The following is a 17,701-nucleotide window of genomic DNA, read 5'->3' as shown; positions in this document are numbered from 1 at the left end:
TGCGGTGGTTTTCTGGCCTCCTGTGGCCATTCTTTGCTGCTGTTCCAGATGCTGTGAACAACTTGGTACCAAAGTCGAGGTCACATATTTTAGGTGGTTGTTATAATGCACCTTATTTCTCCGTAGCAAGTTCTTTCTTATTCTTCTGTGTTTCTCTCACTTCTCTCAGGCAAATTCACCTGGATGTATTCTCCTGCAGTGGTGAGATTCCAAGAGGGGAAACAAATTTTCATGTGTTTCTCTAAACCTCTGTTGATTTTGCTAACACCTTTTAAGGCAAAGCAGGTCAAATGGACAGCCCAGATTCTACAGATTCTAAAATAAATTGGACCCCTTTGATAAGAGGAATATACAGTCACAACAGAGTGTGTGAATGCAGAAAGGATATTCACTCTGCAGCCATGAGTGCTTTCTGCCTACCACATATATTTAGGTGCATCATTTTGAACCAATCAGACACTGTCATATGCATGTAATGAAGGAACCCCAAACTGAATTTATAGCTTTCACATGCAGAAATTGAATTATACAAGTTAATTTTTTTTTACCACATTGCATGCCATTTGTCATAAGAGCACATGGTTTCTGGTAGGTCTTTCATACCTATGTAAATCTAGCTGCTAAAATGATTTGTGAAATGATCATCAGTGGGGGTATGTAAATGAGTGTTTCAATGCCAAAACCCCCACCCCCCAAAAAAAAAAACACCTTCAAAACAAAAAGAGCCCAGAAGTCAGTCTCTGTTTTCTTATTTCTCAGGTGATATTTGCGACCCGAGCCCATGTGAACACGGAGGCATCTGTGTGCCTGGACTGGCTGGCGACTCCTTTTCCTGTGACTGTCCAGATGGCTTCACAGATCCCAACTGCTCTAGTGTAGTGGAGGTTGGTAAGTGAGAGATTTAAGCATTTCAGACATTATCTGCTTAGCTTTCACAAATGATTGACGAGTTTTACCATGTGTTATGAAGATTCTGTATGAGACTGCTGTTCAGTCTACCCCTCTGTAATATTCTCAATTTTATCATATCCAGTTTATATTTAAATTATATTTTTATTAATAGTATTCTAAAGTAAATCACTTTTATATTTCTAATGAGAAATGCCATAATTAAAGGTACTTCAAATAACTGAGTATAATCAACACATTATATCTATAATTAATATAAATTTAAATTTTTATTCTCAAATAAAACAAATAATTTCTAAGTAAATTTATTCATGATAAAATAATGTAAATGAAATAGGATAGTGTGAGGCCTGATAATGTACATCAGTCCTTTATGCATGTTCTAAGTGATTACTTTTCTAAGTATACAAATATGAATATAAAGAAAACAATATTCCAACTGCAATGTTCTTCAAAGTCTTTTCATAAACTTTGCTTTTAGAAGTTGATTAGAGTCACTGATTGCACTTCAGAATGATGTTTCTTTTTAATCTGTGAAGCACTTCATTTGGTATGTATAGTTATGGATTTAGGGTAACTTACATAATTTCCAAATAGCTCCGTATTAAAGAAATGGCTGTACTTTAAAATAATTTTGGTTAAAGTTAATATTATGATTAAGTTTGAAAAAAAGATTGTACTTTTTTCACGTTAGTACCAAGAAGAGTTAAAAATGGACTACATCTGTTACAAGAAAAACAAGCGTGTGTATGCATGTGTGTGTGCGTGTGTGTGTACTGAGACTGAACACTGGAGAACTGTACTTTCAAGCTATAACCCCCAGCCCTATTTTATTTTTATTTTGAAATAAGGTCTTGTTAAGTTGTTGAGGACCTCTTTAAATTTCTGAGGGTAGTCTCAGAATTTATCATTCTCCTATCTCAGATTCTCAAATACTGGGATTACAGGTATGTGCCACCACACCTGGTTCCAAACATATTTTTGAATAAAGATCTGTCAACTATAATAATTGTTGAAAAACTTGGATATTTCAGTGGTTTTTGGAAAAGTTTTGAAGAAGAAAAATATTAGTGTCTGTAGTTAGCAGTTTGAATTACTCATCATTGATATAATGTGCCTAACCTAGTATCTTATGCATAGGAAGAGCTCCATAACTCTTAATGGACTGAAAAAAAAGAATAATTAAATATAAAAGCATTAACTTACCATATTTGGTTACTAGTTATTGAATTTTTTGATGCTTTATTTTTAAAATTTGTTTTCCTTGTGTAAATGTTGTTAGTGTGGCTATTTTATGTCTAAAGAAGTTAATTATTGCTGAAAGATAGTTTGTTCACTTAATATGCTTCAACGTCAATTTTCCCTTAACGGTTTTATTTGAGGGGTTTAGCAGAGTGCCATAGAAATAAAAATATTGTAGTTTTTGACTCCATCTCTAAATATTCACACTTGAGTTTCAGACTCTAATATAAGAATTTTATCCTCAATAAGGTCTATATTTCTGAGGGAAATTATGTCTACCATAAATATATGAATAAAATTATATTTTGCTGTTATATTTAAGCCCATCAACCCAAATTGGCATTGCCTTAGATTTGTAGCGTATGATGTTCTTGTTAATACTTTGTAAAATCCAGATCAGAAATCAGAGACAAAAATGCATAAATATAGTAAAACAGTATATTCACAGAATTTTAAAGTAAATACTTGCATCTTCTTGGCCATATTTTTAAATACTAACTCAATATTTATCATTTTATCAAAAGAGTAGTTTTATGGGAGACACAAATCTGTGCACATTGCCATATTCCATTTAGCTAAATGAGACTTTGGAGAATCAGATGCTTATAAAATTAAAATTTGCTAACATTTATTATTATAAGTTATTAAAACACTTAGGAAATCAGATACTATATAGTTTTGCTATGTTATCTTTACATGTTTTTATAATATGTTTTGTACAAAGTCACTCTTTCATGAGGAGTATTTAGGTGTTCATAAAAGAAATATATTGTTTGTACTTGCATAGTAGTTGTACAAATTCTAACTTTATATATCAATGTAAAATCATTAAAATATTAGAAGAGAAGTACACTTAAAATTAAAATACTCATAGTTTTTTAAATAAACTTTGCTGTTTTATAAAATAATTTTTACAGTTCAGAATAAGATAAGATAAAAAAACACCTGTTGGGTTAATTACCTCCATAGAACAGGCACATCCTTACTTATTTCCCATAACCTCTTTACTGAGTCCGTATTTTCTTGCATATGGTAAGAAAATTCTATGTATGTGTTTAATAAAAATTCTTAATAATAGCCCTATCTTAGGTTTCATCATATTTTAAAACCTCTAATTATTGGGATCCAACATATGAAACATTAGATTATTAAAGAACATTCTCAATGTGAAAATTGACTGCTCTGCTGAGTCTTGGTGTCATTGTTTCTCTGCTTTTAAGTAGCACCAGTGAAAAAATTAGAGGACACACTGGAATATATAATAAAATAGCCCGGGGGGGCTATTTTAGAGAAATGTCATAAAAGATGAAAGAAGAATTGTGCTGTCACCATTCTTTTATTTTTACTTACATATTAATACCCCAAGATAGAAAAGTACCTGAAGTATCTTCTACCCTTTTGAACCAAATGAAGTTTGTGGTTTTAGAGATCTAAATCTCCTTACTTTAAATTTCCAAAGAAAAGAAAAGGATGTTATTCATATTTTCTTTAAAAAGTTGTAGTTTGGTTTCAGTTACTAAAATTATATTTACTCTCTTTCTCTACAGTTACATATATATTCCTTTTATTGCAGCTCACCTCAAAAAGAGAATTTTAAATGCATACTCAGAGAAAATGCCTTTATGATTTTATCTTCAACCTCAATACTTTGTAGTAGCCTTAAGTCTCGTGTCTTTTCTTTCTCTCCTCCCTTTCTCTCTCTTTCCTCTTTTGATTTTTAGCTCACTACTGACCTACATCCCCAGTCCTTTTTATTTATTTATTTATTTTATTTTGAGAAAGGGTCTTGCTAAGTTGTCCATGCTGGCCTCAAACTTGTGATCCTCCTGCCTCAGCCTCCTGAGTACCTTCTGTGAGCTACTACATCCGGCTTTAAGTTCTTGATGTCACTTACTTCAAAGGAGATCCCCATACAATTTTGTGCTTTTATTCTTCCTTCACAAAACTAGTGTCAGATAAGCACAAATTATTCACAACGTTTGCAATCTATCTTCATATCACCTACCTTTCTGTACTATGTTTGGTAGCTTGGGAGAATAGACTTGTGCAGGTTTGTAGACTTTTTTCAGTACAGCATTGCTTTCCTTTGGAATTTAATTTAGATATTCTATATATTTAAATATCCATCACTTTCCCCTGTTTGTCTATGTGTCTGTGTGTCTGTCTGTCTGTCTGTCTCTCTCTCTCACACAAACACACACATGCATATCAATTTGCTTAGTGTGTTTAGACTTATTAAAAGATTTCTTTTTTCTTTTCTTTTCCTTTCTTTCTTTCTTTCTTTCTTTCTTTCTTTTTTTTTTTTTTTTTGGAGGTCTGGGGATGGAACCCAGAGGCATTTGACCTCTGAGCTACATCCCCTGCCCAATTTTTTTTTTATTCTTTACTTTGAAACAGGGTCTCACTGGGTTGCATTTGTTTCATACATCTTATTGATGCATTGTTTCCATACATCTTAATGGGGGTACAAGATGGTAGAGGCGTACATGCAAACATCACCCAATTAGACCTTACCCAGTTCATGCCTCATTCCCTCCCCCTCTCTCCTCTTATTTGCCTTAGTAATTGACATTAATATGTTTGTTAATATACCTCATATTCATTAGAGAATTTCCCTCTTCCCTCCTCCCATCCCCTCAGTTAGGTCACCTTATTTGCTCATCTATAGTTTCTCCTTCTTCATCTAAAGTTTCTCCTATGACCCATTTTCTCTCTAGCTTTTGCATATTAGGGAGAGATTCCTATTTCTTATTTTTTTGAGATGGACTAATCTCACTTAGTATAATGTTCTCCAGTTCCATCCATTTTCCTGTAAATGATGTTATTGTGCTTATCTTCATGGCTGAGTAAAATTCCATTGTGTATGTATCTCATAGTTTTTTAATCCATTCATTTGTTGATGGGCATCTTGGCTGGTTTCATACTTTGCCAATGGTGAATTGTGCAGCTTTGAACAGATATGCATGAAATAGTTTCATAATTTGGTTTCCATTCTTTTGAGTAGATAACCAAAAGTGGTACTGCTGGATCATATGATAAGTTTGTTCCCACTCTTCTGAGGATCCTTTGTACTGTTTTCCAAAGTGGTTACACTAATTTGCTATCCCACCAACAATGTATTAGAGTTCCCACATCTCCACATCTTTGCCAACATTTGTTGTTTGTGTTTACAAAATTACAATACTTAGGAATGAATTTAACAAAGGAGGTAAAAGACCTCTACAAAAAAATTATAAAACACTGAAGAAAGAAATCAAAGAATACCTTAGAAGATGGTAAGGTCTTCTATGTTCATGGATAGGTAGAATAAATATCATCAAAATGGCCATACTTTGCAAAGTAATCTACAGATTCAATGCAGTATCCATTAAATTATAGAGATGAAGGTGTATTCATTCGAGTCACCCCTCCATTGCCAGTCTGGTATGGAGCTGTACCTATTTTCTGTATTTCTATCTTTCTGATAAACTTCTTTAAATCTTCCAAAAAATAAATAAATTACAGAGATCATTCCTTATAGGCATAGAAAAATCAATCCTTAAATTCATATGGAACAACAAAAAACCCATATTATCCAAAGTAGTTCTCAGCAACAAAAATCATGCAGGAGGGATCATAATACATGATTTTAAACTATATGGCAAAGTAAGAGTAATAAAAACAGCATGGTACTGGCACAAAAACAGATACATAGACCAATGGAGCAGAATAGAAGACTCAGAAACAAATCTGCACAATTACAGCCAATTGATTTTTGACAAAGGGGCCAAAAATACACTGGAAAAAAGAAAGCTTGTTCAACAAATGGTTTTTGCAAAACTAGTTAACCATATGCATAAAAGTGGAAATAAACCCTACTTTCTTATCCTGCACAAGAATAATTAAAGATGGACCAATGACTTGGAAATTAGACCAGACACTTTGAGACTCCTTGAAGACAGCATAGGTCCAACACTGCAACACATAGGCACAGGTAAAAACTTTCTCATCAAGACCCCAAAGACACAAACTAAAGGGTGGATCAGTACATGGGATTGCATTAAACTGAAGACCTTCTATACAGCAAAGGAAACTATCAAGAACCTCAACCAAAAGCCAACAGAATGGGAGAAGATTTTTGCCAACTACTTCTCTGATAGAGGACTACTATCGAGAATATACAGAGAATTCAAGAAACTCAGCACTAAGAAAACACATAACCCAATTAAAAAATGGCAAGTGAGCCGGACATGGTGGCACACGCTTGTAATCCCCACGCTTGGGAGGCAAAGACAGGAGGATCACGCAGGTTCGAAGCCAGCCGCGTGCGCTGGCTTAGGAGACCCTGTTTCCAAATAAAAATGTAAAAATAGGTCTGGGAGTGTAGCCCGGAGGTAGAAGGGCTTTCAGGAACCCCAGTACCACCAAAAAAATTGGCAAGTTTACTAAATAGACACTTCAGAAAAGAAAAAATTCAAATGGCCAATAAATGCAAGAAAAAATGTTCAACATCATTAGCAATCAGAGAGATGCAAATCAAAACTATCCTGAGATTTCACTTAATTCCAATTAGAATGACAATCATTCAATACACAAACAACAATAAATGCTGGCAAGGATGTGGAGAAATGGGAAATTTAATTATATGTGTTTTATGGACAATCTTGCCATTTTGATGGAAAAAATTTTGTTGGAGTTGTGGAGAAAAAAACTAGACTGTGGCACATAGGAGAATTAATGGAAATATTTTAAATGAATAAAACAAATATTTGCCTATATTTAGGTAAATGCATAAATAAGTAAACTGAATTTTTTACTCTCTCACTCATCAAGTACATGAGTATTGAAAAATACGCTTTGACTTTGTGGATCTCAAAGACTGAGAAAATGATGTTTTAAAGATGAGAAGTTAACATTTGAACAGATAACAGAGCTGAGAAAAGTTCTAAGAGTGGGGGTAGGGCGAGAGAACCATAGATGAAAGATGAATTTGGACCAAGGGATTTTTTTTAATGGGAAACCATAGTGTCATTATGATTCAGAAGTAATACATACAAGCCAAAGTCATGTTTTACTAAAAATAAGCTGTTAGAGGACTCATAGAGAAATTTCAGTACTAATTAGCATGCATTTAACATGTTAATCCTATCAGTCTGAAAAAAACAATGGATATAAACTTTGGAATTTTATAGTTATATAAGATGCTCATCACTTTGGGGGAAAAATGAGGTACCTATATTATCTAAAGTAATTTAGTGCAGGATAATAAATCCAATGTATAATTTCAACTAAAATTTTGCTTCTGTGTCTTGTTTGTAGTTACACTGGCATTTTGTAGGCTTCTCACTTCCAATAAATAAAGAAACAGGATGGTTCTTTATCCTGATCTACCCTTTCCTATCCTCTTGTATCCTATTGCATCAAAACCTCTTTCACTTTTGTAATTGGCATTCTTTTTCTAATGTGAACTCAGATTCTATTAAATTTTGGACCCTCTGGTCTCATCACTGCAATTGTGTTCCCTTGCTCCCACTTCATTAGTTAAAAATGGTTATGCTTACTCAGAAACATAAAGACTACTATACAAATTGGAAATAAAATTATATGTTGACTCTATATTTGACTCTCCTGTGAGTAACCATATTCATGTTTATCTTTTAAAAATGTATAGGTGTCAGAATATCAAGTAGTGTAACAGTCTGACTCTGAAAGACTTGTTAGTGATCATGAAATACCAGAATGTTAACAAACTTTAAGTAGATGTCTTGGGGGATGAGAAGTTATTTTTAGATTCCCAAAGTTTGGTAACCGAATTAAGGATTTAGTAAATTTCAGTTAAATTATTTATATAATAGATAAAATTGAATACTTGTCAGGTTTTCTTTCCTCTTAAGATTACTTCTTGGACTATGGAAGGATAACTCATGATTGAGTCCATCTTTCTAGAAATTATCATAATGAGAGCTATTCTGCCTGGACTGAAATAGTTTTATGAAAGCTGCTGGCCAGAATAGATTGCTAAGAGATTTCTCAGTCAAATATAGTTAAAGGGAATTACTTCTACCCTTATATTTATTTACTTTTCTAAAAATAAAAGCAATGAATTATACATGTATACAAATTAATAGAATTATACAGTTGGATGACAGTTAATAACTTAATGAATAATTTTTGTGTTAATTTTGTGTTACTGCAGAAAGTAATTTTTTGTGTGTAAAATTTCTGTAACATACCTTATCAACTCATTAGCTTATTTGACTGTAAAATATTCCTAATTTTTATTAGCTACAATTACTAAAATTGTTAGTTTACAATTTCAAGCTCTAACAAATATATATTAACATGCAAAGAAAAAAAGTAAAACATCAAAGAACTTTAGATATTATCAAATACAAAAAGCTTTTCTTGCCCAGTTGAAACAGAAGAGTCAATCTGGTAAATCATTTATTAATAGCAAATGACTATGTAAGACATTAAAAACATTATAGGTATAACATTCATAATATTATTTTTTCTAACAGTATACCTACCTTATTAATTGCGGCTAAATAATTTTGTGTATGACATAACTAGTTCTACATGTTACCAAGGTGTAACATGATCAAAATTAAGGAAGGGGCACAGGAAATCTTTCTATATACTTTTCCAGTTCCACTAATGACAAGCAATTAATGTTTCCTTTTATATAGAAATAAACCCATTCCCTAAAGGAGTGCGCTATGGCATTGGGATTAAGAATGCAACCAGACTGTATAAAGATCTTGAGTCTTCTCTTTGCATTTTATTCTATGTATCTGCAGTTTTGGATCCACAGATTCCAACAGCTGTAAATAGAAAATAGTTTTTGTTGTCATTGTTTCTAATTAATACAGCAAAAAAACTACTTACATAGTACTTAGATTGCATTGCTTATTCTAAGTAATTTAAAGATGATTTAAAGTATCTGAGAGAATTATAACCTGGAATTCCCTAGGTTATATGCACATATTATGGCATTTTATATAAGAAAATTGAGCAACTGAAGATTTTCATATTTGCCTGCATCCTGAAGCCAGGGATAGCAAGGAACACCTGTACTACACCTGGGATCAGGCAATTTAACTTAATTTTTTGGTGCCTTAGTTTCCTCCTATGTAAAATTAGGATAACAGTATCAACTTTAGTGGGATTCTTTTGCAAACTCAATGAGTCAACTTATGTGAGATTCTTAGAAGAATGCCTAGTTTATAATATAACCATCTTAAAATTATTAAGTAAATAATTAAAATTAAGCCTTATATATGAACAAGTCAAGCTTACAAGTCCTGAATACCCTTCCATCATTTCAGTCACTAATAACATAATTGAAATGTCCAATAAATCCTGACCTATTTTTTTGATGTCAGAATTTTGTCTGCATGTGCTTGACTATGAATTGGAGGGATAATTTAGCTGTCAACTTTTGATATTAAAAAAGGTTTTTTCAACATGTAATTTGATAAATCACTTCATTTGGTATGGGAAAAAGAGAACTCTATATTTTATTATTTGGAAATTATGAGTAATATAAGTAATGATTGCATAATTAAGAATCAACCCTGTAGGAATATAGCTTTCCTTATATTTAGAGCAAATACTTATGAATCAAATTTTCTTTATAAGATTGCAGAATAAGAATCCTGTAAAGGTATTACTAAATACCAAGTTGAAGTTTATGACAACATGTTAATACTAAATTCTTAGATGTGATTGATCATCAATGAGGTTTATGTGGCTTTGCATAAAGAGAAAATCACAGATGGTGGAGAAAAGAACAATCTTCCATTTTACAAATGCGTATTGAGGATCCCTCACAATGGTTTCTCCTCACCCCCAAAAGGGTATGTTACCCTTTCTCAGTTACTCCAAGGTAAGGGATATTTGTATTTGAGAAAGAATAAGGAGAGATAGATCAATAATAATTTCACAATGCAGAACATAATTACAACAAGAGGGTAACAAAAGTGCTATGTGTGTTGAGTGGAGGAATTGTTTCCAGCCCCACAGATCAGATTTTATGACTGAAGTGACTTTTGAGATGAGATGAAATAGAAGTGCATTCCCTCAGCAAACACTAGATGGGAATATTTTAAGCAAAATACAAAATTATTTTTTAAAAAGCCCAAAGCACGAAGTAGGGGGACTGTCTTGTAGAATTAGCTCAGTGGCTGCTTAGATTATAAAGTGTTTATGGGAAGGATTGGGAGCAAGACCAGGAAGGTAATTTTGACCTATATTCTTTGGAGCCTGTAGGCATCTCTGTTAACTGTTTTCATAATATAGTTTTCAGTGTTATTACCAAAATTATCCCAGGGACATGTTTCTGTAATCTCTTTTAATAATACATTATTGAAGCGTACAATCATTATAAAAACAAAACAGTACAAAAACTCTTTCTGAACAATATTTGAGGTAATTTTTAAATACTACCCCAGGCTTTTCCTTTGAGAATTAAATTGTTTAAATTGTATTTTTTCTCTTACATTTTTATTCTGCCTCCAAGTTAAGTCTTAATTTCAATCCATTAATTATTTCAATGGTTTTCAATAAGCCCTGGTCTCTTAAATAGTTGAGCTCAAAAGGGCTGGATGCGGCCCATTGGATGAAATTAGTACTGACTTCTTACCCTCTGTTCCTAAACAGAAATTAATTATTGGAAGGAAAAACTGTAAAGTTTTAAGGACAGTATCCACGAGTCCCTTTTATGACTAGAAATGTTAGTTGATGAGGAAAATACCATGAGAAATAAGATTTTTTTTTCAGCTGGATGGCCACTTCATCCTGAATATTTTTACTGAGAACAGAGGTGAGCTTATTCTATCTGTGGACTTTAATCAACTTCATGTGAAATGCATACAAATTAGAAATTTTGCTGGAGAGACAGTAAGAAATTGAAAGAATATCTTTTAAGGCTTTTCTTATTTTCACAATTTTACCCTTCTTCCTCATTGCCATTATTGTGTGTGTGTGTGTGTGTGTGTGTGTGTGTGTGTGTGTGTGTAGCTGCAGATTGGGGATAAGATTAGTAGCACCTGTGTTCTAGAAAGTGGTCCTTCAGATGGGACTGAAGGAAGGAGAGAGAAGAAATTAATTCTTTCCTCTTTTGGGAGCAAATACAATGTCAGATCATCTATTGTAAGACAGCACTCTGAACAAGACAGGTTTGAATGTAACTGTATTTTGTGCTAGTTAGATCTCATTTAGAGTACTGTTCCTATCTATGTTACTATAATTTAAAATACCTAGACAGATTTGAGGTTTGCAAAAGTAGATCAACAAAAATGATGACCGAACTATATAGAACCATGATATATAAAATTGGTGGAAGTGTTATCTTAGTTAAGAAAAAATAAGGAGTATTATATATGTCCAAATATTTGAGTGTATGGCATGTCACAGAAAGAGGCACATTGTTCTCTTGATTTTCAAAGGTGAGCTGTGACATGTTCCTTTGTGAGACTATGAGTTCACTGCACTAGGAATTTTGAACATTATCTAGTATCTGGTTGGTAGTTTGTACTAAATGACCTTTGAATTTGTTTTGGACTTCAAATTTTACTTTGAAAAGTTGCTACATTCTGTTTTTGAAAATATTGTTTTATATATAGTTTTATAAATGTTTATAATGAAAAGTAATTCATCTTTACAATTTGAAAACGACCTATTTATTTATTTTGCAATGTCAGAAATCTAATCCATGGCCTCCAGCCTAAGCATGTTCACTAACACCAAGCTGCAATCCCAGCAAAAAACAAAAAACAAACAAACAAAAAAAACACACACACAAAAAAAAATCTGAGATAACAATGATTGGGCATGGGTCCTTCCTGGATAGCCCTGCACCTTTATTCAATTTAGTTGTCTTAAGTTAGATCAGTCCATTTTTTTTAATCAGTTGAATTCTTTAAAGATTTTCCAATTAAGGGGAAAATATTAGCCCAGGGATATGTTTGACAGATAGGAAAATTACATTGCCCATTTGATTAACACCTGAATGTAGATACACTATTTTTCTTTAAAGAAGGTCCTAATAGTTTTAAAAAAGAAGCAGTTAATTTTAGCTCTTATTTTAATAGGCAGAAAAAAAATCCTCTCTAGCTGTCATTAACTCACTCCGTGAATAAGTCCAGGACAGGATACATGAGAATAGTCAAGCTCCCTGTAGGCAACAAGTGGCTGTGCTTTATTTTATTTTTGTTACAATGAGGTAGTGTCCTAAGGATGAGATAAAAATACAGGAAGAAAATAAGCAAACTCAACACAAGTATCTTATCTCTCAAGTTAGTCCTGTCCAGGGCAGAGTTATTTGTTTGTTTGTTTGTTTTTCTTCATTTTGGGGGGTTTTAAAAGATATTTTAATTAAGCCAAATGCATTGATTTGTATTTTGGGAAACTTTATTTTAAGGCCATCTTAAAATTTCTAAATTTTTCTTTGGAGTATTAACAATCAATAAAAAATTATATCTTACTAAAAAACTTTTACAAATTTCAAAAGTTATAAAATTTATATGTTTGAAATAACAAACCATATTAAACATATTAAATATTTGCTGTACACACAAAAACATACAGGCACACATACACAAATATACATTTTTTGCATTTAAACAATTTACTGTATTCAGTTAGTCACCATTTATTTTTTAAAAAACATTGAAATTTTGTGGCATTTATATGCCAGATGGTATAAAATTTTCAATACTTAACCCTAAGTATTCCAAGTATTTTTATATTAGTGACTCTATATTGCAAATATAGTATGATGCTTTTTGAGTTACTGTACAAACCACAAATTTGATTTTTCATAAGAAGATCTGATGGCAGTTAGAACAGATTTTCAATCATTATTTTTACCTTCTACCCCAAGAAGATATTGATGGGCAGGGACAGCTATCAGTCTACATCTGTGTCTTCCAAGGAACTTGGCCCAGGCAGATGCCTCTGTGTCATTATTTACTTGGACATAGGGCATTAGAAATTTTACTTGCTCTTTATTTATGATAACTTTATTAAAGCAGGAGAGTAACAAAAAGATAGAATATAATATCATTCAATATATTTGAGAGTCAAAATTAGTAAAGGTATATTGATAACAGAATCATTTAAAAACCTTTATTTAAAAAGTTAATATTTTGTATTTGTTTAAGATTATGGGATCTATTTATTTAATGAAATGACTTGGTAATATTTTTGTTACATATTTCTACCACCATTCTAATGAAATATAATTATATATTAAATTTTAATTTATGAGAGAGAAACCCTGTAATTTATCCAGATAACATTCACTAGTTAACTATAGTATGCTATATCCATGAAATAATATTCATATTCACTGATTATAGTGTAATATAATGTATGGTAATATATCTTTAAAAATAGAAATCAAGTTGTTATAAACCAGCATGTATGGCATATCCCTCCTTTTAGTATATTATAAAATATATTTATTACTATGTATGCATGTTTATGTTTAAATAAATTTTCATCAAAATAGTTTTTGTGGTGAATTTGTAATAGGTGATTTATATCATGTAACAAATATACTTCTCTTTTCTAATACAAACTTTAAACCATTTTAACAATGGATTTTTGCCAATACTCTTAATTACTATGTCTCTCCTGGTATTAATGTTTATGTTCAGTGGCTCCTGTGGTTTTCTTCAGTGTCTGCTGACACTGAGATTTGTGGCAGTACTACTGATCTATCCATTACTTTTTAGCTTTTGATGTATTTTTTTTTTTAGTTTTAACAGATTTGCTTTTTAGATTAGCTAATTTGTTCAGACATGTTGAAGTGAATAGTCTCTCACACACAAAGAAATAAAGTACCTTAGCATATGAGCCTGATAGTATCAGTTTTTCTCTGTCAGCTGCTATAAAAGAAAATGATATGGTTCTGTGACCATCTAAAATTCACATGAGCAGGGCGTGGTGATGCACGTGTGTAATCCCCATGCTTGGGAGGCTGAGACAGAAGGAGCGCACAGGTTCAAAGCCAACCTCAGCTACTTAGTGAGGGACTCAGCAACTTAGTGAGATCCTGTTTCCAAATAAAGTATAAAATAGGTATGGGAATACAGCCCGGAGGCAGAAAAGTTCCTGGGTTCCATCCCCAGTACCACAAAAATAAAATAAAAATAATATAAAATAAAATAAAATTCACATGACGCCAGCAAGTGACATCAGGTTTGTGGTTTCTCTGTTCCTATTTCCTATATTAAGCTTTTAAAATATTTCCTATATTAAGCTTTTAAAAAGATTATGAATTCATTAATTTTATTGAAAATGGGTAAATCTGAGAAGCCATTTATATTAAATTCTGTACTGCTTTATCCTTTTCAAGTTTCTTCTTTTTATTTGCTCATGAATTCTCTTAGAACACCTTAGGTTTAAATTCTGATCCTCTTTTTACATGCTGATGATAATATAAAAACTACCATTAAATTCACTTATTGGACTTTATTTTCTCATATTTAATATTGGATAGCACTTCAAAAATATTTACTCAGTACCAATTATGCACACTGCACACAATTAAAACATAACCATTTCTCTTGAAAGAAGTATAATGTCCAACTTGAGAAGGCAGACTGGAAAATATTATGTGCTGTTTTGTGTATTACTGTTTTACATGATAGTTTTAAAAGCCAGTGGGGTATGGAAGGACATAATTACATTAAGCTGGAGGCTGAAATAAGTATTAAATAACTGAAGATGAGCCTTTCACAGTGGCCTATACCTGTAATCCCAACAAGTAAGCAGGCCAACAAAAGAGGACTGAAAGTTTGAGGTCAATAAGAGCAATTTAGTAAAACATTGTTCATAATTAGAATAAAACAGGTCAGGGGACATAGCTCAGCGGAAGAAAATACCACCCTTATGTTCAATTATTAGTAATGCAGAAATAAGTAAATAATTATTTAAGGTGATAAAGTGAAGTTTGAAGTTAGTCTACAAGGATGAGATGAATTTGGATAGGAAGGGAAGGTCAATTGAATAAACAAAGGATACTTGAAGGCAATTGAAATATTGTTATAATTTTCTTTGTGATGTCAAATCATATCTGTAAGGATCATTAGTCCTTCCTTTAGTCATAAAAATATATCTCAATTATGTTTCCAAAATCTATTCAATATTAGCATATTGATGTGGGCTACATGAGCCATCTTGCTTGGTTTCTTCCCAAAACTCTGTTTTAGTTTTATGGAATTTACAATTTTTTAAAAATGTTACTGACATGAAACCAAAGCTTCCATTCATTCTTGCTTATGTGCCCCATTTGTATCTTTTTTCCTAAGAGGAGAAAAATCACAAATATAGTGCTGATTTCTCTTAAAATTGTTCACTGTATAAGTAGTTTGTGGGAATTGGGTAAGGGTTAATTGAGTGATTGTGTGCATGTGTGCCTCTACCATCCTGTACTCCATTAAGATGTATGACTATAATGCACCAATAAAAAATTTTCAAAAAACCTGCATAAGCTGTATCAGTACTAAATATAAAAAGGCAATTTGTGGTTTAATTTTTAATTAAGTTATTTAATTGATAAAGTTTAGTTTGCTACTTTTTATTATGTTTATAACTACAGATTTAATTATTCATGAGATGTTCAAATGTGTCTTAGAGCAACCATTGCATTTTCAACCATTATTCCTTTTCTCTCATACTACAAGAAAGAAAATATACATAGTTATATAAATTACATCTATATATAAAGTTTTATGTAGATTTATATACTGAAACACAGCAAATACAAGGCTGTCTTTTATGTGCTTATTAATGTTGTATAATGAAACATTAAGACTTTATCAAATAACACATAGGCCTAGAATAAAGATATGTACATCTTCACCTTATTTCTTTTGACAGGCATTTCCTGAGTTCCCTACACTGTTCTCAACACTGTTCTCAAAACTCTAGGTGAAATACTGAGCAAAAAATTGTAAAGCACAGACCTGTCCTTATGAAGCTTCTAGGTTCATGGGAAAGACAATATACATTCACATAAGTATAAACCTACATAACTAATCACAATATATGATTAGATTTTGTATATATTTTCATCTGTAAATTGTATCCTCCAAATCTTTCATAGTAATAAAAATGCATGTAAAAGCCTGATACAATGAAGAATATTTTTGATTATTATTAATATGTTTTGTACAAATACCATATCCGCTGTGCCTCATTACTATCCATATACTCTGGTTCTGAGATTTTAAAATTAACCACACACTATATTGTCTAAAGTCTTTGGACAAAAAAAGTTTTGCTGTTTTTGCCATATTTTCCCAAGTAAGAAGTTGGCTATAGCAGCTTTTAAGCCTTTAGGCATGTTCTCTTTAGTCCAAGAAGAAAAATAACCAGCAAATGGGCAACATAAATTAAACACTTTCTCTAAACATATTTTGGAGCCTGGCATGGCGGCACATGACTATAATCCCAGTACTTGGGAGGATGAGACAGGATTGCAGGTTCCATGCCAGCTTTAGCAACTTAGGAAGACATTCAGTAACCTAGTGAGACTTAAGGATGTGGAGAAGTGGGAACTCTAGTGCATTGTTGGTGGAATTGTAAATTAGTGCAACCACTTTGGAGAATCCTCAGAAGAATGTGAATGAATCTACCACAAGATCCAGCAATAGCACTTTGGGGTATCTACCCAAAATAGTGGAAACCAAACTATGAAACTAACGCATGTGTAAATATGTTCATAGCTGAACAATTCACCATTGCCAAACTATGGAACCAGGCAAGATGTCCATCAAAAGATAAAAGATTACAAAACTATGGGATCTTTCCAGAGGCAAGTCCACAACCTATTTTAATGACAGGCCAAATATTTGAAATGATTACTTACTTTTTTGTGTGTTGATAGTAACACAAAAATGCATTTATAGCACTTAATATCTTAAATTATCATGGACCAATATTATCATTATTATTTTTGCCTCACTGTGGTTGAATAAAAGCATTCTAAAATATCTTTCAGTGTTTATTAATGTGTATTTCTTGTTGCTTTGTTATGGAAATAATTAATTGCATAAGTAATTGTATATTTGGAAGCAGATTTGATGCATAATTTACCAAGTTTATGATATAATCAACAAAATAATCAATAAAACACTATGAATTGAATAATATCCACTTATAAAATAAATTATAATGTGCTAAGAATTGTACATTTTACACCTCCTAATGAGGTTTTTCTATTTGATGATAAGCCACATGGGGTAGAGTTGTTTTTAATAGGAAGGATGTCTAAATTAAGAGAACCCAAGGATAAGAGACTAAAACAGAATATGTAAGAATTTTTGAGAACATACAAAGAGTCAGTCGTGCCTTAACCTTTTGGCTAAAATCAAGTGGAGAGCAAACAGAGAGACAAGATTCTGTCTGATTAAGATGTTTTTGTGTTTTCATATCATGTAAATATCAGGACAATATACTTGTCACTGGGTCTGGATAGTTACTGCAATTCACAGTTGATACCTTTAGGAAAAAGAAAAGAGAGAAATAAAGGAAGAGAAGGAAAGTCCTCATGATACTT

At 32.1% G+C, this 17,701-nt stretch overlaps 1 protein-coding gene across 2 annotated transcripts in view; it reads left to right on the top strand.

Annotated features, from left to right (window-relative positions):
- Positions 1–17,701, top strand: part of EDIL3 (EGF like repeats and discoidin domains 3) — a gene marked incomplete at both ends in the record, with an annotated part of 431,096 nt that overhangs the window by 129,721 nt on the left and 283,674 nt on the right. For both annotated transcript variants that reach the window (XM_080696996.1, XM_080696995.1), the window contains one exon: positions 760–888. In XM_080696996.1, coding sequence (XP_080553122.1) covers positions 760–888 — 129 coding nt within the window. The remainder of the gene's footprint in view (positions 1–759; positions 889–17,701) is intronic.

This window comes from Muscardinus avellanarius (genome assembly GCF_963383645.1).
Source record: "Muscardinus avellanarius genome assembly, chromosome: 1".
NCBI classification, from domain to species: domain Eukaryota; kingdom Metazoa; phylum Chordata; class Mammalia; order Rodentia; family Gliridae; genus Muscardinus; species Muscardinus avellanarius.
Note: the sequence above shows the minus strand (reverse complement) of the source record. Positions and strands in the feature narration are given on the sequence as shown.